Source organism: Lithobates pipiens, unplaced genomic scaffold, assembly GCF_037356315.1.
Source record: "Lithobates pipiens isolate NorthernLeopardFrog02 unplaced genomic scaffold, aLitPip1_a1.2 Scaffold_16, whole genome shotgun sequence".
In the NCBI taxonomy this organism is placed as follows: domain Eukaryota; kingdom Metazoa; phylum Chordata; class Amphibia; order Anura; family Ranidae; genus Lithobates; species Lithobates pipiens.
The window spans coordinates 350,540,605-350,564,335 of record NW_027507748.1 but is presented as its reverse complement, the minus strand read 5'-3'; the positions used below and the strand labels follow the sequence as shown (position 1 = coordinate 350,564,335).

Here is a 23,731-nt window from a genome sequence, read left to right as displayed (position 1 = left end):
ATGTCTGTTTGATCCTCAGCAGGGCTTTCTCAACACGGCGAAGCGCCAGGTCCGCCAGCGCCATTCGCAAACTAACAATTTTCCTAAGGAGTGGTACCGTCGGTGAGGCCTGCAGTTTCTGCTCTAACTGTCTAAGTTCCTTCTCGGTGTTAAGCTTGGTGGCCCGACATCCCGCTTCAAGGCCGAGGAAAGCGCAATGCATCTACCACGCATCACCGCCTTGTGGGCTTCCCACACAGTGGGGAGGGGGACGTCTGGGGTCAAGTTCTCAACAAAATAGTGACGCAGGGTCAAGGCTAATTCCGATTGGGAGGGAAGGTGCTGTAGAAGGAAAGTGTTCAGCTTCCAATTATATGGCCGAGTTATCGGGGGGCCTAAATCCAGGGTGAGTAAGATCGGGGCATGGTCTGACCAGGAGATCGGCAGGATAGACGCGCCACGCGTCGCTCTCAACGTAGCATTATTAGTGAAAAGATAGTCAATCCGAGAGTGCATATGGTGAGGAGCTGAATAGTATGTGTACTGCCGATCCCCGGGCCGGAGAGCTCGACAAGCGTCAAACAGTGCATAGCGGCGAGTGAGTTGCCGAAAAAGCCTCGAATCCCGGAGGGCTCTAGGCGAGGGCGCGCGGGTGGGCGCCGTCTGACGATCAGCCGTGGCCGAGTGAGCCAGATTAAAGTCTCCTCCCACCACCAAATAACCGTGGTCTTCCTTAAATAGACGTGCAAAAACCCTTGAGAGGAAGTTATGCTGATGGACATTAGGGGCGTATAGCGTACACAGGGTGATCGGCCGTGATTGCCACGTACCCTTAAGTATCAGGAAGCCCCCCCGGGGATCGCTGTAATGATCAACATAGGTAAAGGGTGCTCCTTGTCGGATCAGGACAGCCACCCCCGCCCTCTTATGGGACCCCGAGGATAGATACGCAAGCGGAAAGCTCCTGGAGGCGAAGACAAAAGATCCCCCCCTGTCAAAGTGCGTTTCCTGAACCAGGCTAATATCTGCTCCCGACTGTTTAAACTCCCTTAGTGCCAGATGCCGTTTCCTGTTTGAATTTAGGCCGTGAACATTCATAGATAGAATCTTAGCCATCAGTCAAGTCCGGGGGGGGGGGGGGGGGGTAGGAGAGCGGTCTGTGTCTAATAAATCTTACCCGGTAACAACGTCCAAGAGGGACCGCCAGGAGCCAGGAGCCGACGCTTTCCGGTCGTAGGGCCCCGCCACTACGTGTCCGATCCCTGCAGGCAGCGGAAGGAAGACAGAGGAAAGAAGAGAGGGGGAGATAGAAAGTGAGAGAAGGGAGAAAAACGTTAGTGCAACAAGAAAGGCATCGCAATGAAAACATGGGCCCATAACCGGACCAAACATAGGGCAATATTCGGCCCCGGGTAAAAAAGTCATCCGGGACTACACGGGTTCCCAGGGGGCCACCAGACCCAGCGCACGAGGCCTGGGCCTGGTGGCCGCATAGGAGTCCAGGTCTCCTCATTCAGGTCCTAAGGAGGAATAGAGGAGCGTAATATGTGTAAAAACTTGAACAGGAGCAAAATCACTAAAATATAAATAAGATGAATAAAGTAAAGAAAAAAGAAAAACAACCCAAAAAAAAAGGGTTAGGGGGAGGGTCGTGAGAACAAGGGGGAACCCACTCTCCCGAATCTCCCAACCAGCAGCCTAAGTGCAGTAAGTTATTGAAAAGGCACCAAAGGGGAAAGGGTAATGAGTGCAACTGGAACCAGGGCAATACAACGTCCGAGCACTATGCCGCTAAGCGGTCAGGGACGCTGCAAAACTTCATCTCCACCAGCAACAGATCGCGGAGGGCCAACCAGGCAGTGATGAGAAAAGATAAGAGTCACTTGGAAAAGAAAAAAGGGGGGAGGAAGGGCCGGGATCTTCAGCCAGGGCCTTGTCTCTTAGGTTTGTTTTGCGTTTCCCGGTTTCTGGGTCGTTGGCGTGAGGGAACCTTTTGCCACAGCGTCGAAGGGGTGGGTTGAGTAGCGATGAGGTCCCAATCGGGAAGCCGGGGGGGGCGGATGCCCAGATCTTCACAGAAAGTCGGCAGATCTTCAGGATACCGCAGAGAGGCCGATTTACCCTGATGTTTGGCAGTGAGGCTAAATGGGAAACCCCAGCGGTAAGGGATCTGGGCGTCTTGCAGGGTGCGGAGCAAGGGTTGGAGAAGTCTACGTTTTTGCAGCGTAATCCAGGAGAGGTCCGGAAAAAGTTGCACTGGGCGGTTCCGGAAAGACACCTCACGGGCTAAACGTGCTTGTCGCAGGATATCCTCCTTAAGGTGGAACGAGTTGACTCTGCAAATAAAGTCCCTGGGGCCAGAAGTAGCATTTTTGGGGCGTAGGGCCCTATGAGCTCTATCCATCTCAATAAATTTAGTGGGGGGTTCTCCGAGGAGAGTGTTGAATAGTTCCTGCAAGATAATCTGAGCGTCCTCCGGGCCCTCTGACTCCGGAACCCCACGCACTCTGATGTTGTGCCGGTGCCCCCTGTTGTCCAAGTCCTCCACATGGCGCTGCATATCTCTCAGGAGCAGATGGTGTTCAGCCCCTTGCGTTTGGGTTTTGTGGACCGCAATTTTGGCTTCTTGTATCTCCTCTTCAGCCATCTCCACCCTGTCCGCAAGGTGCTTAAGGCCAGAGTGGAGCATTTGTATTTCCGCCCGACACGTGGATTTGACATCTTCAATCAATTGTTTAAAATCCTCTTTGGTAGGGATCGCTTGTAAGTATAATTGCCACTGAGGGTGCGGTGGTGTTGTGGTCATGTCTCCCGGGTCGTCCCGGTCTATGCGATGACGTGGCGACAGTGGCCTAGGGTCCACGGGTCCAGCAGTGCGAGAGGAGGGGGCATGCTCAGGGGGAGAATCCCAGACCCCCGGCCACTCTGAAGCATGGGCCAAGAGAGGTGGCTGGTGTCGTCCCCTGGTATCCTGAGACTTAGGTGGGGGCGACCCCGAGTCAGGGTTCAGCAGGGGTCCGTCCATTCCCCCGGGCTCCCGGTACGCCCAGGACAGGGGCTCCTCGGGGGGGGGAGGGCAGGGAAGTCCTCAGCCGCAAAAGAAAGGGGGGACCCCTCGGACCCAGCACTGGAGTCTGGGGGCGTCCGGAGCATCCTGGGCAAGGCCAAAGAGCACTGAGTGTCCGGAGGTGGGGGGGACCTACTGCCAGAGGGCCCCAGGCCTAGTCCACCCCCCTCCCCGATCCGTCCAGTCCCGCACAGGAACTCCCCGCCGGCGTCCAGAGCTGCAGGCGTGCGGTGGGGGGACTGCGGTGCCGAGCAGCATGGGGATAGAGAGGGTCCCAGGGGGGGCCTAGTCTTGTGCCCTGGGGGCGGCTTGGGCGGCGTGGTAGGCCGCAGGCCTAGCTGGATGGCCTCAGAGGCGGGCGGGACCGGGGTTCGACTCACCGCACCGGAGGCCTCCGGGCCCGGGGATGTCAGCCGCGGTGTCCCTCGATCCCCCGGTCCATGCTGGATGTTTGGATGCACCCTGCGGGCCGGAGAAGGAGCCCGCGCCGGCGCGGCTGCGGCCGCCGGCGCCATTTTGGGAGGTCCGTCGGTCGGGAGCTCCGTCGTGGAGAAAAAGGACCGGAGGTCCGTGGCTGTGCCCAACGAGGCTGCGGGAGGTCCCCTGGAGCTGGAGGACCGTGTGGCCCTAGATTTCCCCATCGGATGGGGCTGGATTTTCCCCATAGGTGCGGTGTAGCAGAGGCTGGAGGGAGAGCAGGAGATTTAGGCTGCCATCCGGGTCGACTTCCGGTCACGCCCCCCTACAACTTAAATTTTACTGAACTTAGTGAATGTGGTGCAAAAAACAGTGAATCACATGCAAGGAAAATAAAATGCATTTTTGTTTTCACATTATTTGATGATGGAAGTCAGCAGAGCTTTATATTATTTACTAAGCTAATAAAAAATTCCCTTACAAAGTGAACAGCCTTTTTGATTTCAGTAAAACAACCCCCATGTCTTTATAGAATGGGCTTTGTGGACAGGAGGCACAATAATACAGTAATAAAAAGGGGATTTCCCCAAACGTTGGCCACAATTGCCTATAATGTATTTTTAAGTTGTTTTTTGACAGTTTCCTTCACTAGAAACACCCAAAGCAATAATTTGGAGCAGTATGTATATACTTTTACCAGTATAGTGCACCGCTGGCAACAACATTTCCGCGTGCCACCAAATTGTTAACAAAATAAAATTTCTTCACCCAATCTCCCAGTTCCTTCCCAGCTGCTAGAACTAATATAATAGGATCTACTACCCCTTTGCAACAACAGAAACTTTGACACTGAGCAATAATTTGTTTTTACTGATGGATACCCCTGCAAAATTAGGTTTGCTTTAGTGTGATTCAGCCAATCAGCATGAACCATAAACCATAAAAAACAGACCCTATCACACAGTTACAAATGATAGTAGAAACCTTGGCATGCAGCAAAAATAAATAAAATGATGAAATAGCAAGTACTATGATTCTGAATCATATACAATGATAACGATGAAAAAGTTACCTCTTTTATTTTATTTCTTCTTTCCCGTGTTTCTGGGTCTTTCTGTTTGTGATGATTTCCGAGTGGTGGATATTTAAGAGATTTTTTGAAAGCGTTATAATCAAATATAAGCTCAGCTTGGTTCCTTTGAGCTGGAGATATTTCATTGTCTTTATTTTTGGCTTTGGCAGCTACGATATGCTCTCTGTGCAGTGAATTGTCTTCTTTGAGTGTTTCGTAGTTGTGAACTAGAAATCCCAATGGTTTCATGTTCACATCAAACTCATCTTTGGATCTCCACTTTTCCTGATTTGTATTCCGAATCAGAGACTTTTGATCGTCTACAGTTTTTTTGTTCATTTTCTTATTAGCATAGCTGTGTATTCGTTCACCACTCTGGCTCTGGGTACCTGATAAAAATATCCTTTTAAACTTTGATGTGTCTGGTAAGAGGAACAATGTCCCGAAACAAAGTGTGATAATTCCTGATAAAAATAATAAGAACACAAATTTCTGAGAAAGGCGAAGTCCAAATCCAGCTGGAAATATCCCAGAAATCTTTCTCAAGAACATGTTTTTAATTTGCATCTCATTAATTGTACTTCGGTGACAAATGTTCGTTTTGTAATTGCATAGACATCTTATTTTGTCTTTAAATCTCTATTAAATGGTTCAGTAGTGTTGAGTCATGAAGCAGCTAGAAAATTCCCACCTGTTTAAATAAAATAAATCTGGTGTTGTTAGAATGAAAGGTCATTTCAGATATTAATTTTAACACACAACAAAATATAAATGCAACAATAAAATTATGAGGCAAATTAAAGTCTGTTTTGTGGCCTATACTCATAAAACAACAGATGGATTGTAATCAATATTTGGTCTTTGTTTCTTTATAGCTCATCCATATCTACAGTATGTTATGTGTCACTCCAAACCCAATAGTTACATGGAAGAGGAGCAAGGAATGGGCCCACTTTATTCCCATTAGCACATATACCATTATGAAATATCCAGTAAACACGCAAACTTATGTAAAAACCATAGGCAGCCTGCAAAACTCTTTCACGATTTCTATGTCTGCTGACAGTATGCAGTTTAGTAATAATCTTCAAATTATGTCATATCTTTGGCTATGATAGAAAGATGAAGTTGTGGAAAGCTGAATCACTTAAGTTCAAGTGGGAATCGTGATTGGGAGTGTTGTCTGGTGTAAAGCTATTAACTAGGAAGCTCTTCAAAAGACAGGGGCCATAAACGAGGCTCTTGTCTCAAAGATGTTGATGATATCTGGAGGAAAGCAACAGGTTAATTGTGTCCAGAAAAAAAAAAATCTTTATTAAACTTAAGAACAACCTTTATTAAATTCAAGTAACAGCCAACATGTTGTAAGAGTTCCAAAGGGCCCCTTTTAACAGGGTCTTTTGAAATGATGGATGATTTTGGACACTGCAGTTATAATAGTCCCATATAGTGCCGCTGGCGCATCCACGGACTTAAGTTGCATTACGTTATCTACTCCAGGACTAATATAACTATACTGACCATATTATAAACCTTCAAGCATTTTATAAACCCTGATTAAAGGGGTCCCTTGGAACCACAAAGACACATTGGCAGTTTCTTAAATACAATATTTAATAAATTCATTTTTCTAGGCACAAATAATCAGTCTAGTAATTTTTCCATATAAAATAGCAATTACTTCATAGTGGCAAGACCAAAGTAGTATTTCCGTTTTGAGCAGATAACAATGAGTTAAATGTTCTACTGGCTGCTAAATATTAACATTATCTAAATGAGAATTAGATGCATCAAGACTGCAAGAGGGTGTAAAAAATAATGATGATAAAAGGAACCACAAGAGAAAGCCAAGAAGTCAAAGCTAATTGTGTGACATTCAAATAAACATCCTTCATAGATGTAATTGCTGAATTTTTAATTGCTCCTTACCACAGAGAATAGTATTCATTTGATTAAAGTTATGGGCAGAACTATAAGTGATTAAATCCTAGTGAAATACATAGTATTTTAGGATCAGCAAAAACACATTCCTAGAATTTTTTTTGTACTAAAAAAAAAGGCAGGGAGTGTCAGTTACAGTTTGCCAAAAGGGTTGCTAAAGAGGAAACGGCTAGAAAAAAAACAACATTTTGAAAGAAACCTTTACTGATAGAAATACGTAGTCTGGCAGTGCTAATAACCTTCTGAAAATGCTAGTTGCCTGTAAGGCTGATCAAATATCTTCAGTACATTTAGGCCCTGACATAAGTGTGGATTCACTCCTCATGATTGGCTAGAATTTCACAGGCTGTCCTGCTTTCTCAATGGTGACTTACTCTGTTGATGCACCAAACACATTGAAGTGCCAGTGGTGACAATCAGGCTCTAGTCACTTGGTTTATTAGCTCAATATCTTGTGGAGAGGGTTAGGGCACAGAATACCCCAAAAAAACAGCAAAACATCCCAGGCCTTTAAGAATCAGCAAACTTATTGTGACCCTTTAACCTCTTCAGCCCTGGAAGATTTGGCTGTTCAATGACCAGGCCATTTTTTGTGATACAGCACTGCATCGCTTTAAATGACAATTGCACGGTCGTGCGACGCTATTTTTAACCACTTCCCACCCGGCCAATGCACATATACGGCCGGGTGGGAGCCGTCTACTCCTGATAGGACGTTCAGGAACGTCCATCAGAAGGAGCGGGATCGCGCGCGCGTGCCCGCGCAGCGGCGCGATCCCGATGCGTCCGTGTCACCCGGACACGGCGCATCTCAGATCGGCAGGAGGGCTCTGTGATTGGCCCTCCTGATCACATGACGGCCGTGTCCAATCACGGCCGTCATGTGATGTAAACAAACAGCCGGTTGCTAGGCAATCGGCTCCTCCTCTCCTCACACAGAAGTCATCGCTGAGGAGAGGAGAGCAGATCGCTGCAGCCGGCTGATGATCAGTGAGTATGAGCTGTTTTTACAGCTTTTTACTCACTAATCACCAGTCTAGTGTACACACAAATCACCACACAGTAAACACACCACACAGTATAAACACAATGTCCCCACACATGTCCCCAAAACATACATGTCCCCAAATAATAAAAACACATGTCCCTAATAATAAAAACATGTCCCCCACATATGTCCCACTAAAATCACATGTCCCAATGATTATCTGCACACATATGTACGTGATCACCTGCACACATATGTACATGATCATTTGCGTACATATGTCCGTGATCACACAAACCAATTATTATACACTTAACGGAATTTTTTTTACCAAAAACATGTAGCAGAATACATTTTGGCTTAAATTTATGACAAAATTTGATTTTATTGGATTTCTTTTAAAATAGAAAAAAGAAAATATTGTTTTTTTTTCAAATTTCCGCTTTTTTGCACTTATATCGCAAAAAATAAAAACGGAGTCGTGAATAAATAACACCAAAATAAAGCTCTATTTGTGCGAACAAAACGATAAAAATTTCATTTGGGTACAGTGTAGCATGACTGCGCAATTGTCACTGAAAGCGCTAGAGCGCTGAAAGCTGAAAATTGGGCTGGGAAGGAAGGGGGCTAAAGTGCCCTGTATTGAAGTGGTTAAACAAAATTTAAGTCCCTTTTTCCCACAAATAGAGCTTTCTTTTGGTGGTATTTGATCATCTCTGCAGTTTTTATTTTTTGCGCTATAAACAAAAAAATAGCGACAATTTTGAATAAAACACAATATTTTGTCAAGTCTTCCCATTTGGGAAGACTTGACCCAGCAGCACATTAAGGCCATCACTATTCAGGTCCTACATAATATCTTTTGTGCTCCCTGAATTTTAATTGACTATTTGTATTTATTTGTAGTGTGGATTTTTGGTTTAAATTATGCTGTAATAAAATTTGTATAGAATAACTGTTATCCCCTTGATTGTTTTGGCACCGTAATAATCCCCTCTTTTCCCAAATATTAATTTTTGTAATTACCTTTTGGGATGAGGTGCCGCATCTAAAACGGACCCCACTGACATTTTCTCCAAAAATCGCAATAAGCGTATATTGATTGGATTGCGCAAAAGTTATAGCGTCTACAAAACAGGAGAAAAATGAATGGCATTTTTATTATTATTTTTTTACTAGTAATTGCGGTGATCAGAGATTTTTATTGGGACTGCGACAATAGCAGACAGATCGGACACTTTTCACACATTTTTGGGACCATTGACAATTATACAGCGATCGTTGCTATAAAAAATGCACTGATTACTGTGTAAATGTCACTGGTAGAGAAGGGGTTAACACTAGTGGGCGATCAAGGGTTAACTGTGGTCTCTAATGTGTGTTCTAACTGTAGGGGGGGTGGGAGTGACTGGAGAAAATGACAGATTGTTGTTCCTAGCTAGTAGGAACTCAAAATCTCCCGTTTACACAAATGTCCCTGTTCTGGCACTCATGCCCGTGAACGCTCGTAGCCAGCGGTCATCACAACGGACGGTCACTGCAACGGATGGTCACACGCATCGGCACCCTCCAGCGCACACGCGAGCCTGCTATCCCGCCTTAAGGGACCAACGTACAGCTCGTGCCGACCTGCCACATTATAATCACGGTGGCTGGTTGGCAGGCGGTTAAGAGCATACTTCAAACAGCAAAGTTGAAAGTGTATCAATAATTCATTAGCAACCTCCAAATAATATATTGAGCCTTTGACCCTATATAGCAGCACAGTCTCAAGTACCTTGAATAGCTGAGCAACGGAAATCTCTATGCAATGTCCTTTGTCAGCAGCTTCTCTCAAGCTCTTCAAGGCACCAGAATGTTAGAGGACAGAAATGCTAATAAGCATTCTTGTTCCAGATCAGTATTGCCTGTAGTTTCATCTGGGTTTGCCAAAGGGGCCAGATATATACAATCTGCCACCCTAGACCAACTGTCTGGTGCCGCTTTCTGCCTACCACACTTAGTACTAACCTTAGTAGCTATTCAAGGCCAACTGAAGTTGGGGGCAGAGAACTGAAAGACAGTTTATTAGTACACCTGAAATAGTGCTGATTTAGTACCTTTTATTAGCATGTGATTATGTTAATGTCTACATAATATTAAGGATGCTGTAAGCAGCTCCCTGACAGTGCTGTCTCCCTGGGCCAAAGCCTTTGTTAGCCATGTTATAGTAAAGCTGCTACCCTGGCATGGCCTGGTGGCCACAACACATCACCTGCATCGGCACTATTTTTGACATGGTAATTCTGCAACTTTCATAAAAAAGGTATGGATTTCATAGTTTCATAGTTAGGTTGAATAAAGACACCAGTCCATCCTGAGTGAGTGTCTACAATTGTCCCTATCCCTGTACATTGCACACTCACATCCCTGCCCTCAATGAGCCCACAATCCAAGGTCTCCATTCATATACTAAGGCCAATTTTGGACAGAAGCCAATTAACCTACCTGCATGTCTTTGGATGGTGGGAGAAAACTGCATTAACCGGAGGAAACCCACGCAGGCACAGGGAGAACATGCAAACTCCTGGCAGGTAGTGTTGTGGTTGGGATTCGAACCAGCAACCCTTCTTACTACTAGGTGAGAGTGCTAACCCCTACACCAATGTGCCACCCCGTTTCAATAATGTCCAGAATTTTGCAACTTTACCAATGGTTTAACAGAATGGTTAGTTGGCCAACTGATTAGACAGAGAGTAACAGTAACTTGCACTTTACTAAACAGGTGCAGAGTTAGAAGCAATAGTGCTAAATAGCTTTCATATGGCAAAACATGCATACATTGAAGAATAATGAAAGCTGCACAAACATGAACTCTTCACAGCAATGTCTCTGTGATTCAATCAGGGCTAAATTTGGCTGCATAGCAAAGGCTCTATAGAACTATATAAGCAACAGTGAGTCAAGCTGACAATTACTAATCCAGTAAAATAGTGCTCATAGACAATGTCCTTCACAGTGATAATCAGGGCAACTCTGGTAATACAAGTAGGCATTTGAAATGATCCAAGGATAAAGAACCAACACTGCCCCACCGAAACCGGAGTATTCTGGTAGCAATTGGGATGGGCCCCCCACAGTAGCTGTTTTTTTTGGAGAAGCTACCTACTGTTAGGCTCTGGCCTGACAGCCTGCACACCAGCACTGGCAGTGGAGGATCTCTCACCCGGCTGCAGATCATTTGCCCAGCTACCTCTGTCCCATCAGGTGTGGCTTATCTGAGCCACTGAGGGAGTAATGTATAAAAACGTTTCTTCCTGGGAATGTTTAGGAATTCAAGGAGGTAAAAGTGTCTACATATGTACAGTAGCTTTGCATGGTGAGTAAATGGGCATCCCCCCTTAGTGGAAAGTGTTTGCTTTGAGCATACTCTTCCTATAGCTTGTGGAAAGCTTGGTTCTAAGGTTCATGTTTTATGACTAAGTGCATTAGGCACAACTTGAAAACATTAAACAAGAAAAGGATAATCACTACACTGAGACCTATTAAGGCAGAGCAAGTTGCAATGACAATGCAAAATGCAGTAACCCCAAGAAACCCACTCAGTGTATTGGAGTTATATAAATAAAAGATGCCTTCTGATTATTTGCCATGGGCTTCTCTATTTTGTACATTGTCATTGTTCTTCATACCACTTTAATGCAGAAGTCTGAGATCTCAACAATTTTCCCGTTTTCTTTCTCTATACTGAGAACAAGATGCATTTAATGAATATTTCAAAGTGATCACAAAGGTTTTGTTACCATAGGGATCGGCATTTGCTCTGTTTTGTCTTCTGTAGGCTTACATAGCCAATGCAGATTCATAATTGGATTCTGATTTTATATTCTAAATATTAGAAAACTTTTTTTTATTTAGGATACAGTCATACATTTGTGCCTCTCACAGTGTGCATTAGAAGCTGCAGCAATGAAACCCCATTCACACACCGCATAATGGGAACAAGCATTCCCGCTTGTGATTTTCACACGTGTCACGCATTCACTTGAAAGGGCTGCCCATTGCGCGTTTGTCAAAGCAAAGAACCTCAGGGAGCAAATTTTTGCCCTGAGCCAGGCTAATTTTTGCAAATGCGTTTTGATGTGGTTCTCATGTGTTTCGTTGCATGACAATTGCAGCAAAATCACACTGCATTTGGAGTACCATTCAGGATGAATGGCACCTGAATGCGCATCAAGTGTTTTGCTATGATTTGGAATCTTAACCGTCTAAGTGTGACCGGGACCTCAGACGGAGCTTGCTCATTTCCTGGCTGGAGAATGTCCAGAAACATCTAGGATTTCCTTCCCAGCCTTACTATTTCTGGCCCACCTCATTCATTCATTGGATTTCATTTTTCTTTAATCATGGAGGCTCAGCATGACATGTGGGCATTACCTAGGGTAATCTACATGCAAATGCATCTGTCTGCCAAAATCCACTACTCCAAACTGACATCCACATATTAAAAAGACATTTTGATATTTGCATAACTACTCCCAGGAGCCTGCCCACTGTTTTCATCAAGGCTTTTGAGAGGAGTACTAAGGCAGACTAATGTTTTCAGGAAACTATGAATAGAATCCTGCTGAACCTTCCCACCAGCCATGATCTGCTTTTATTGCAGAGATCCAGAGATAATGTCATTAGGTCAAATATACGGTATATATATATTGATATCAGAAAGATTTTATTAAAAATGTTATTAGCGTGTTGATGAAGATGAGAGGGAGGGACCTAGGAAGGCAAAAAGCAGAATAAACTCTTTAAATCAGACCTCCAGCCAAAAAATAACACAATAAAAAGTATATTTATGCGACTATATTTATTTTCATTCAGCCATTTTCCCCACATCACTTTTTCTCTGCCACTAGATGTAATCAGTAAGGGAGCCAGCATCATTCAACCCACCTCCTTTAATCCCAGGTACCATCACAGTCTGTGACTGGACAGTGAAAAGAGGTACAGTACATCACAGCATGCTTCTGCACATAAAATAATTGATTCATTGTATTGCTTTTCCCTCCTACAAATCCCACATGGAGACTGGAAAAGGTAAATACCAAGTCAAATTCAGGTACTGCAATGGAAGGCTGCAAATGACACTAATGCATTGATGGGCATTTAAATGTAAGTTTTTTTTCCTTAAACTTCCCTTCTAAAAGTTTTTTTATTTTAAATTCCCTCCTAAACTTGTTATACGCCGATAAATACGGCAATTTCAGATAAGGTTGGGATGGAAACCAGTCATAAAAGGATCAATGTATGTAGTTTTCGAATGACCACATTTTCTGTGTTAATGTGTATGTTGTCAAAGGATTTCTTCTTTTATTTTACATTGTGGTTGTAGTTTTTTCTTAATTTTAGGAAGCATCATTCTGCTGCTGACAGATAAGATAATCATTTCATATTTGCTCCCTTTGCTCTTTAATGCAGTCCCCGGTCATAGGCAAGAGCAAAAGGCAACAATTAATGCGTATTGCAGTACTTGATAGGCAAGCAACAAGGAAAAGTATTTAAAAGTATTACATTTCCACGAGGAGCTGATTGTAGGGGGGGGGGGGGGGGTGATTTACTAAATTAATAATTTTACCTTTAGTGAAGTGAACCTGCATTGGTGTACAACTGCGTGCAGACATTTCCTGTTTTTAGAAAAGTACTTGATTTGTGTGAGAAGCAATTTAACGTCACCAAAACTTAGAATTATTTTCAGCAGGAATGCAGGGGAATGCAGTTCTGACATCTTCAACACTGAATATATGTAATGGCAAGGGGTGCTGGGGTGTGCTGGGGGTCTATTGTCTCTGGTGGGGATCTATTGTTGTGGGGGGTCTATTGTTGCTTGGGGATGTCTTATCTTGCTGGGTGAGATCTTCTGTTGAGGGAAGAGTCTATTGTTGCTGGTGACTGGGAGATCTACTGTTGCTGATAGGGTCTATTTTTGCTGGAGTTTGAAGTGTTGATAGTGGAATCCCTCCTGCAGCTCTATTGTGTTCTGCCAGTAGGAAGCCATCTTGGCTGGCTGAATACAATGAATCGCCTGTGAAAAATCCCATAGGCTGGTTCTACCCAAGTCGGTTGATGGATCAAATTGGGTACAACCAGCCTGCCCATAGATGGATCGAATCTTGGTCAGTCCCTGCTCAACTGGCGGGGATTCGATCCATTTATGGTCGGCTTTACTTAGAAAATATCAAAACCCAAGAACAAAACATGTAATAAATTGTAGTTTGCCAGTCTGTAATAGTCCTGTCCAATAGTGACAATGCCACTCCACTATATTGTAGTTTGCGAGTCTGCAGTAGTCCTGTCCTAAAGTGACAACGCCACTCCACTATATTGTAGTTTGCGAGTCTGCAGTAGTCCTGTCCTAAAGTGACAACGCCACTCCACTATAGCCATAAAACATTACATTATTATCGTCAGCTAAGTACAGGGAGTGTGTTACTGGCAGGATCACCATGTGAAAATAAACAAAATTAAAACTTATACACCCTCCACATCTAAGGAATAAAGCCGGCCATACATGGATTCAAATTCAGCCAGTTCAGCAGGGACTGGCCAAATTTCAATCTATAAATGGGCAGGCTTGTTGTTCATAAGTCAGTCTATCAATGGACTTGTGTACAAGCACCCTGTGAGATTTTTCCTGAACGATCAGTGCTGCCAGCTATAGCCTGCATCCAGGGCTGGTGCAAGGATTTTTGTCTACACAGGCAAAGGTGCATATTGGTGCCCCCACCCATTGTTCCACCCGTCACCCCTTGTTGACTGTAGAACCCGGGATACATAGCATGTTGCAGTGGTGTCAAAAAGTTATAACAAAAGGCAAAAAACATATTTCTCCATTTACATGAAGGTCAGGTTAATATAACCCTGCGCAGAGTTCCCCCATACAGTGTTGGGGGAACTCTGTGGACCCGAATGTAAAGGAGAACTCTGAGGCAAAAATTAAATGGATAGAGACTAGAGGCTGTGGACATGTCACAAGCGATGGTCAGAGAATGCAGACAAGGCACAAGGGAAAGTCAGAGAGGCTGTGGACATAACACAAGGGATGGTCAGTGAGGCTGTGGGCATGGTACAAGGGACGGCCAGAGGCTGTGGACATGGCACAAGGGATGGCCAGGGGCTGCGGACATGGCACAAGGGACAGTCAGAGAGTATGCGGACATGATACAAGGGACAGTCAGAGAGGCTGTGGACATGACACAAGGGATGGTCAGAGAGGCTGTAGGCATGGTACAAGGGATGGCCAGAGGCTGCGGACATGGCACAAGGGACGGCCAGAGGCTGCAGACATGGCACAAGGGACGGCCAGAGGCTGCAGACATGGCACAAGGGACGGCCAGAGGCTGCGGACATGGCACAAGGGACGTTCATAGAGGCTGTGGGCATGTCACAAGGGATGGCCAGAGGCTATAGAGAGACCTATTACTATAGCCTGGACAAAACATGACAACCCTGGATGCTTAGCACAGATCACAATAGCAAGGCTTCTATTGATAAAAATCTCCCAGCTGGGGGTGCAGAGCGGGCATTATGATTATGTCCTGGACAGGTGATGACAGCACCATGACCATGCCAGGCTCCCATTCATAATAATCCTTATTGCTGTGGCCTGGATAAAGGATGCCCACCCTGGATCCTCACTACAGATTACAATGTCATGCTACCATTCATAGTGATGTCTTAGCCCTTGCAGTAAATTGCTCTGTCCTGGCCATTAGATGGCAGTTCTACCGTATGTGCTGATCACAGATCATGACTGGCTCTCATTGACAGTGATGATCCATCCATCCATAGCACCCCCATGCAGTGCTACCCCCTTACCTTTGTGTAAGGGCCTAATGTTGCCATGCTGCTCCGTGTACATAAACATCCTCCCGCCCCACCGGTGTTCATTCTCCTGGTCAGGTGATGCACTCGGTCCTCCACAGATCTCTGTGCACTGTGAATATACAGGCGGCCCTGGCCTGGTCCTGTATCTGCCAGAGAGAAGGAGCAGTGCAGTAGGCAGGGCCAGGACTTGAGTCGGTAGTGGCGAGCAAGTGAGCTTCTGCACTGGTGTGGAAGTCAGTGGCTGAAGCTAACAGCACTCGGCCTTGGCTGTGCAGCACCGCCTGCCAGTGTGCTGAGCTGGGTAGAGGTGTGAGCAGGGCAGGCCGTCAGCATAAGCACTTCTTGGGTAACCCCTGGCTTTGGCGCCCCCCCCTCTCCTGGCGCCCTCAGGCGGATGCCTTGGCTGCATTATGCAGGCGCCGACCCCGACTGAAACACTGATCATTGAATTCTAATGGCGGGCGGCTGTCAGAATGAAATACCACAGCAGGAAGGATTCCCTCATCTGCATCGAGTGTGGATGTGGGAATCGGAACATTTTTTTCATTCAGTCATCTGGTTAAGTGAAAAAAAAAAAAAAAAAAATTCAATGTATGGGCTGCCCCTGATAAACTGCAATCTATTACATTTTTGTTCTTGGGTTTAGCTATGCTTACATTGTTTTTATTATAGTGCCCCTCTTGGAGATTCATTCCCACCCCTTGCTCTTTTAACACTTTGTCACCAGTACAAGAGCTGAAGCATGCTTCCCTAATGGGGCCACAGAGTAGTAAAAGAAAAATCTAACACAACCTCTCTATATCCAAAATAAATAGAAATAGTCTTAGTTAATAGTTAAAGCACGACTGCACTTAAATCTTTTTTTTTTTTTATGTAATGAACCTAGAACACTTATTAAATCAGCCATAAAAATGCTTTTTGTCTCAGGGACATTCAATGCTGGAACTTGTAGTGTACATGATAATACTTCCTGTGTACCCGTTTCTCCACAGGAGCCTGAAAAGTCAGTTAGTGATGATGTCATTGGTCAACATTTTGGTTGATTTTAGCAAGAGAATTAGGTCACGGACCATGGCGCAATCTTTCTTTATGTTAAAAAAAAGTAAGGTATTACTATTTTAAAATGGTATGAAACCGAAAACCAAAAATGTAATATATTGCAGCTAACTAATCATTAAATGTGGTGACTGCATTCACTTTTTTTTTTTTTTTTTTTAGGGTTTCTTCCTTTTCTTTCCACCTGGTGATCTAGGCAGTAACTCACCTCCTGTATTAGAGTGCTTCCACTCTGGATAAATGATCACAGGGGCACAATAGAAGAATCTGGGTGGGAAGGGAGTGTAAGATTTAAATACACTAACAAACTGCAGCTAACACTTTATAAGCAGTTATAGTGACGGATTTGTTCCTTTTGGGATAAAAGTAAATTATATTATTTTATTTTCTATTCTATTCAAATCTATTATTTTCTATTCAAAAATAAATGTTATTTTATTTGTAATTTTGGAAAATGGTTATATTCTTTAATTTTTTATTCTATTTTTTTAAGTTCTATTTGAATTCAAATATATTCTATTGGAAATTTGACTTTCAGAAGATGGTTATATTCTATTCTATTTCCTTATTCAATTCTATTCCTTTGTTTTCCATTCTATTTTCTTTGGTTCTTTTATTTACTATTCTATTTTTTGTTCTGTTTTACACTATTCTTTTATTTTCTATTCTATCCATTTTTTTCTATTCTTTTATTTTCTATTCTGTTCTGATTTACTTTATTATATCATGTTCATTTATTTTCTATTCTATTTGTTTCTGTTCTATTCTATTTTATTCTCTTCAGAAATTCAAATTATATTTGAAAACTATTTGAGTTCCATTCAAAAAATATTCAAATTTGATTTTAAATCTATTCAAATTTCATCTGAATTTTTGATTCGATATTTCAAATTCATTTAAATTCGTTACTATTGCAATTCTTAAAAATCTGTCTGAATTCTAATTCGGAAAAAAAAAAACTGTCTAGAAAGAAAGCCTAAAAGAGAAAACAAAATGCGATAGTTTTATCACTGGTAAGTTGCAGTATAATAAATATTTGCTTTTGGATTTAATACCGCTTTAGGCCCGGTTCACACCGCTGCGGGGGGAGATCCGGATGTGATTCGCACAGCAAATCACATCCGATCTCCGTAGCGATGCGAGTTCAGCCATACAGATAGTATGGCTGAATTCGCAGCGCTCCCGCAGCAAACTCGCACGGGACCCTTTTTTGGGTCCGCAACAGAATCGGATCGCATGGGGGTTCACACCATGCGATCCGATTCCTGTGCGAGTCGGCAGATCGCACTGCGATATGCCGACGGATCTGGGGGTGTCATTAACATAACATTGACACTCCCAGCCGTCCGCATAGGGCAGTGTGAACTGCCGGCGGGAGGTGTGTGATGCGGGTAAACGCCGCGGATTCGCGGCGTTCCCGCAACGCTATAGTGTGAACCCGGCCTTAATAAGTGTGCTAGGCTCATTGAAATTGGGATTTATAAAACAAAGGTGAAGCTATTCTTTAAAGTATTGTTCAACACAGTACAAACGGCAAATGGCATCTTTCTACTTGGAAAGGCGTACAAAAAAAATCATTCTCTCGTATTTAATTGTTTATAGGCACAGATGGATATCCATCACAGTATTTATTGGCACTGCCTTTTCTCTTGATCCAGGTTATCAGCAGCAACCCTAGACAGACTTGTTTATTGTCTGCGGCATGATTTGCTAATTAACAAAACTAGCATTCAGTCACCCAATCATCCTTTAGAGCAGGCTGAAATGTAACTGGACCTATTAAGAGTGTGCATCCAGCTGCCACCGCTCATCAAGTAAAATCAATGCAAGAAAACAGCAATTACAATCATTGATTGGCGCCAATAAATAGCAGACACTTAAAGGACAGGAGGTAATTTTTTGCTTTATATTCTTTTTCTCATTACTTGAATTAGCTATTTATCAAAAACGTTATTACTGTCACAGAACCCTGGTTTCCCCCTCTGTTCCCCACAAATCCCCCACCATATATGTGCAGGGAGCCATGCTGTTAACACCTGGCCGCTCGTACACAATTCTCGCCTCTCTACACCTCCTGTGTGGGAGGCACCAGGTGGTCGGATCCCCCTTCGTAGGCTGTGTATTGATCTCCTCACACCGGCTACAGCCTTCCTTCCTTCCCCCAGACGCCAGGGTCTGACGGGCACAACTCGCTCTTCTCATGCTGTGCCAAACTGGAGAACAAATAGCTCGCCCCTAGCTGAGCGCCTTATGTGGACAGGTGGCAAGGGGTATAGCCTGCTGCCCCACCAACCTGGTTTTAAACATCAGATTACCTGGATCATGCAATTGCACCCTCAGCTCAGGAAAAATCCCCAGTTTGATCTTTGATGACAATCCCCTGGATGCTCCATGTGCCAATAAGGATCCCAGACAGAGGTTGGGCCTCCAGGTGCTTTTCCTGCCTCCCATTGCCCAGACCGCCGCCTCTCTGCTTGTGACCTCTGCTCTCCTCAGTTCATGACTCGTGATCAGGTGCCCAGTAATTTGTTGTGCCATATTACTGTCTTGAGGATCATTCTCTCTTGCTGTGCCTACTTGTTGCCCTGTGGACTGTGTCTCCATTGCAGTGCTGTATTACAAGCCTGAGGAACATTCTCCCTTGCTGTGCCTACTTGCCCCCTGTGGCCTGTGTCTTCTTTGCTGTGCCATAATACTGCCCTGGGGATCATCTCCCCTTTCTGTGCCATATTACCATTCCATGGACTGTGATACATTATTGCCCTGTGGACTACTTTTTGAAGATGTGTCCTATTGCCGCACCTCTTTTACACTCAAGTTCCCAAATAAATACCCGCATGTACGGTTCCGTGCGATTCACCTTAATGGGCTCTCTATCTAAGCACCTAGTCGGTCACAGTTACATATTGTGCATCTTTCACTGGATGTCAATGTACATCATAATGCACCAAAACATGTGTTGGCAAATGTCATTGTGCATTAGAACACGTTTAAGAACATCTTGATGCTTACATTAGGATATGGTTCCATTGATTTTGATGGAAAATGCACTGGGCAAAAACGTCAATCCGGCCTATGAACGTGTTAACATAAGTCAACATTTTGTGCATCCTCAGGGCCCTGAACAGAATCTTAAAAAAAAAAAAAAGAAGTGCTTTGACATAAAGCAGTTTACTTAGATAATTGTCAGGGGTCGCTCTCACCAGATGCATTAGAAAAATAAGTGCTTTCAGGTGCTCCTAAGGCCGCGTACACATGCATGAGCGGACTTGACAACACACGATGAACGAACAGTCCGCTGAAAGTGTGCGCGATGACGTGAACGGCACGTACGACGGGACTAGAAAAACGACGTCCTATACACTGCAATGCAACCTTCGGCGTGTAAATCCTTTCTGAGCATGCGCGGAACTTAGTTTGACGAACAAGCCTACACACGAGCGGACTGTCCGCTCAAACCAAGTTTCAGCGGACTGTCTTACGGGAATTCCGAAAAACTTTGTTCGTCAGACTGTCCGCTGAAACTGTCCGCTGAAACTGTCCGCTGAAGCCCACACACGAGCGGACTGTCCGCTGAAACACTGTTCAGCGGACAAAGTTGGGCGAACAGTCCGCCCGTGTGTACGCGGCCTAACAGTACACTGCAAGCCAGCATAGCCAAATTGTGCTCTGTGGAACTATTTCAGAATGCCATGAATGCAGGAGAATTTAAAAACACTGAAGTGACCACTAATGCTTGGGGAGAAGGATGAGGTGTGGTGTGTTACAAGACAATGGGGTTTATTTACTAAAGCAGGAGAGTGCAAAATCAGGCTCATTTCTGCATACAAACCAATCAGCTTCTAACCTCAGCTTGTTAAATTAAGCTTTGGCAATACAACCTGGAAGCTGATTGGTTTCTTTGCAGAAGTGAGCCTGATTTTGCACACGCCAGCGTTAGAAAATTAACCCCACTGCCACTAATCACTAATGGGGGAGGGGATTATTCCACTTTTACTGACACCAATGCTGCAGGTTATTATTGTGGTCACTGATACCAATGCTGGCTCCAACTTTACCCTTAGTGTGAACTGTGGTATGCTGCAAAAACTGCAGCAGAACCCACATTTTCAGATGTTAAAGTATAACTAAAGTCAAAAAAAAATTTTAGTGGAGAGGGAAAGAAAAATAAAATCTCAAATGTTGGCTTGTCCCCAGAAAAGTAATAGAGGGAAATCTTCCAATAGGGACACTAGTTTTGGTGACCTGAGAGTCCCCAAGAAATTCCCTTAATTTACAGGGATTTCCTCTCACTTCCTGCATAATAGGACAAAGATGGCAGAACAAAAATCTGACAGGGGTTATAACCCTCCTTTACTCTATCCAATATGAAAAAAAAAGTTTTTTGCTTATAGTTCTACTTTAAAAGGTATGTTACAGCCCAATAATTTTGAATGGGCAGCCTAACTCGACAAAAGTTACCTTAATGCACAAAAACACATCGCTATTGTGTGTCCCTCAGGAAGTGTCAAGGGCTGCACTATTATTTTTAAGTTTGCCACTACTGCCCTAGCTCATTAACCACTTGTCTACCAAGGTACATTTATAAACTTCAGCAGCAGCTGTGAGGTTGATACTGGCTTTAAGGGCCCTCCCCGTCGTTGAAGCCCTGGACCACAGGAAATGGCTTCCGCAGAGTATGCAGGAGGAACGTCAGGAACATCCAATCCTTGATCCCTCCTGCGACTTCCTGTCCCTGGAAGTGAGGTGTATTATGTCTTTTCGAAGACACAGCTGTCATTCCTCCGTGTAGCTAGAGTTTGAATAGTTGCATTGGAAGGCAGGGGGAGACATTGGGGGCCCAATGGTGTCTAATAATGTCTTCATAAAGAATACCTGTCTCTTGCCTATGCTCTCACATAGTGTGCTTGTTTATCCCCTTGTGATAGCAATAAAGTAAAAAAATTAAAATTTAAAAGTGTACAAAAAAATTGTATAGAATAAGTAAAAATTATTTAAAGCGGTATCGTCGTGGACATCAGAGTGAGAGCAATAGTTTTATGGCCTCAGTTTATGGTTGGCTTAAAACTGATGATCTGTAAAGGCTTTTAAAGCATCGCCTATGGAGAATGTTGGGTATCATCATTTTTTTGCAATTTTAGGACTTGACATGTTTGTATCTCTTTACATCTTACCAAAAAATTAGGTACAATTTTGTGTTTGCGTTAAAATTAGTTCTAGTCTGAAAATAGGCATTGATAAATAACTACTCAAAGCTTAACACCATTTTATTCTTTAGAGACTCTGCATTTAGAAATTATATACTTTTTATGAGATTTAAGGTAAATTCTACTGTTGCTACCCACCTTCTAACACCTATACCAACTACCTTGTAGAAGAAAGGTGCATAAACATACCTATTTTCAGGCCGCACTGGACCGCTCATATGATTGACTACCATCAGTCAGCTAGTAGCAACTTCAGGGGAGAGGAGGGAATGCTACACTGGATGGCCCATTGTAAGCCTATGGGTTATGTCAAGACTTGGGTATTCCAACCATTGTCTGAGCGCTATCTGCTCTCCCTTGTAGCCAGCACTGGCCAACACAGAGAAGATCTTGTAACCGGACCAGAGGGCCCTGAGAATAGGTAAGTATATGTATCTTTCTTCTACATGTTTTTAAAACAGTTTTATCCCAGAATTCCACTTTAAGAAATAGGTTGACTTTCCAGAAATACTTGCTAATGGAAGCATCGGCATAAGTGTAAAATTGCTTCATGTGTGACAGATTAACTTTAAAGATAATTGCAAGAGAGAAAATATGCAAATTAGAACAATAAGACTCAATCAAATTTACAGTAGCTATAAAAAGTATTCACCCTCTTAGGTGTTTGCACAGTGGATTTATTTTACACTGTTCAACAGAAATAGGCTCTTTAATGCCAAAGTGATTTCAAGTAATTACAATGAATAAACACAAAATAACTGGCTGCATATGTATACACCTCTTTAATATGACGTGCCTTAATAATCGCTAGCAAAGCTAATTCTTTTGTAAAGTTACATTCTTGGGTAAATAGGGATCACTAGTGTATGTGGTTAAGGAGTTTTAGGTTACAGTATAAATACACATGTACATGGAAGGTTCAACGTGCAAGTTGGCATAACCTATACTATTAAGGCAACAGAACAGTCAAAGCAATGCCCTAAAAGATAATTGAAAAGCAAAGTCAGGAGATGGATGGATAAGAACATTATTACTTATAGTTACAGTTACATAAGCCATTAGGTAGAGTACATTTACGTGAGTTAAGTAGACCCGAACGCAAAAAATAACAATTTGTTATGTCATAGGGAACATTTAGAAAAGTTAACTTTGCCAAAGAAATACCTCAAACTTTTACCTTTCGACTTGCACTTTCTGGTTTGTGAGGTTACCTAGAAACACCTGTGCCTACAACTTCATAGTTGTATATCTGTATCATGAAATTTCAGGTATTGCCTCCTCCGACTTCTAGATTTAGAAGATTTGAAGTGACATTTAGTGATATGAGGAAGCAAGGCCCTGCCTCTACCAAGATAGTTGCCTCTACCCAGTGACACAGTGCAGAATAAGACATGGTAGGTCAGTAAATTCAGTAATGGGGTAAGGTCTGCTGCAGGGAGACCAGAGGAAATATTGGTGACTAGTCTATTACCCTCTGCCTGCCTTTTTTTGGACACAGTTTACAGCTAACTTTTTTTTTTTTTTTTTTTTTTTCTTAAAAAAGTAAGTATGGCTCAGCTGTAAATCTTTTAACAACAGGCCATGAACCAAAAATGAGTGGCCATGCTATAGATTGGAGATTAGTGAGGTAGGCCATCAAGAGTCTTATGACAACTCTAAAGGTATTACAAGCCTCAATGGTTAAGATGGGAGAACCTTAGTATAAAAGTCTTGCCTGTGTGCTTCATCAGAAAGTGCATGGGAGATTTTGATGTTTTCTAAAGGAGATCCTATTATCTGGGAGGACAATTTTTATTTTTTTTGTCCCCCAGACTAAACTCTACACCGCCATACACTGTACATCAATAACACACCATCCTCACTGTAAAACATGGTGTTGGCAACATCAGGTTATATAGGTTTGCCGAAGACACCGAAAGGCTTGTGAGAGCAGATGGTAGAATGAATACAGCATAACACAGGAAAATCCTTTTAGAATATTTGATATTGTCTGCAAGAAACATAAGCCTTTGGAGGGAAATTTATATTCCAGCAAGAACATTTATTTTTTTTAAGTTTATTTTTTACGTTTTCCTTTAAAAATCTGGTATAGACTTGGGGGGACCCCACACACTTTTTTTTTTCTCACTAGCTGGGTGCTGGCA

General features: G+C 43.4%; 1 protein-coding gene across 1 annotated transcript in view; it reads right to left on the bottom strand.

The window, feature by feature from the left end:
• Positions 1-23,731, bottom strand: part of MAN1C1 (mannosidase alpha class 1C member 1) — a 160,655-nt gene that overhangs the window by 112,033 nt on the left and 24,891 nt on the right. The window contains exon 2 of the mRNA XM_077481894.1: positions 4,536-5,226. Within this exon, the coding sequence (XP_077338020.1) occupies positions 4,536-5,102 (567 nt within the window). The 5' untranslated portion in view covers positions 5,103-5,226. The remainder of the gene's footprint in view (positions 1-4,535; positions 5,227-23,731) is intronic.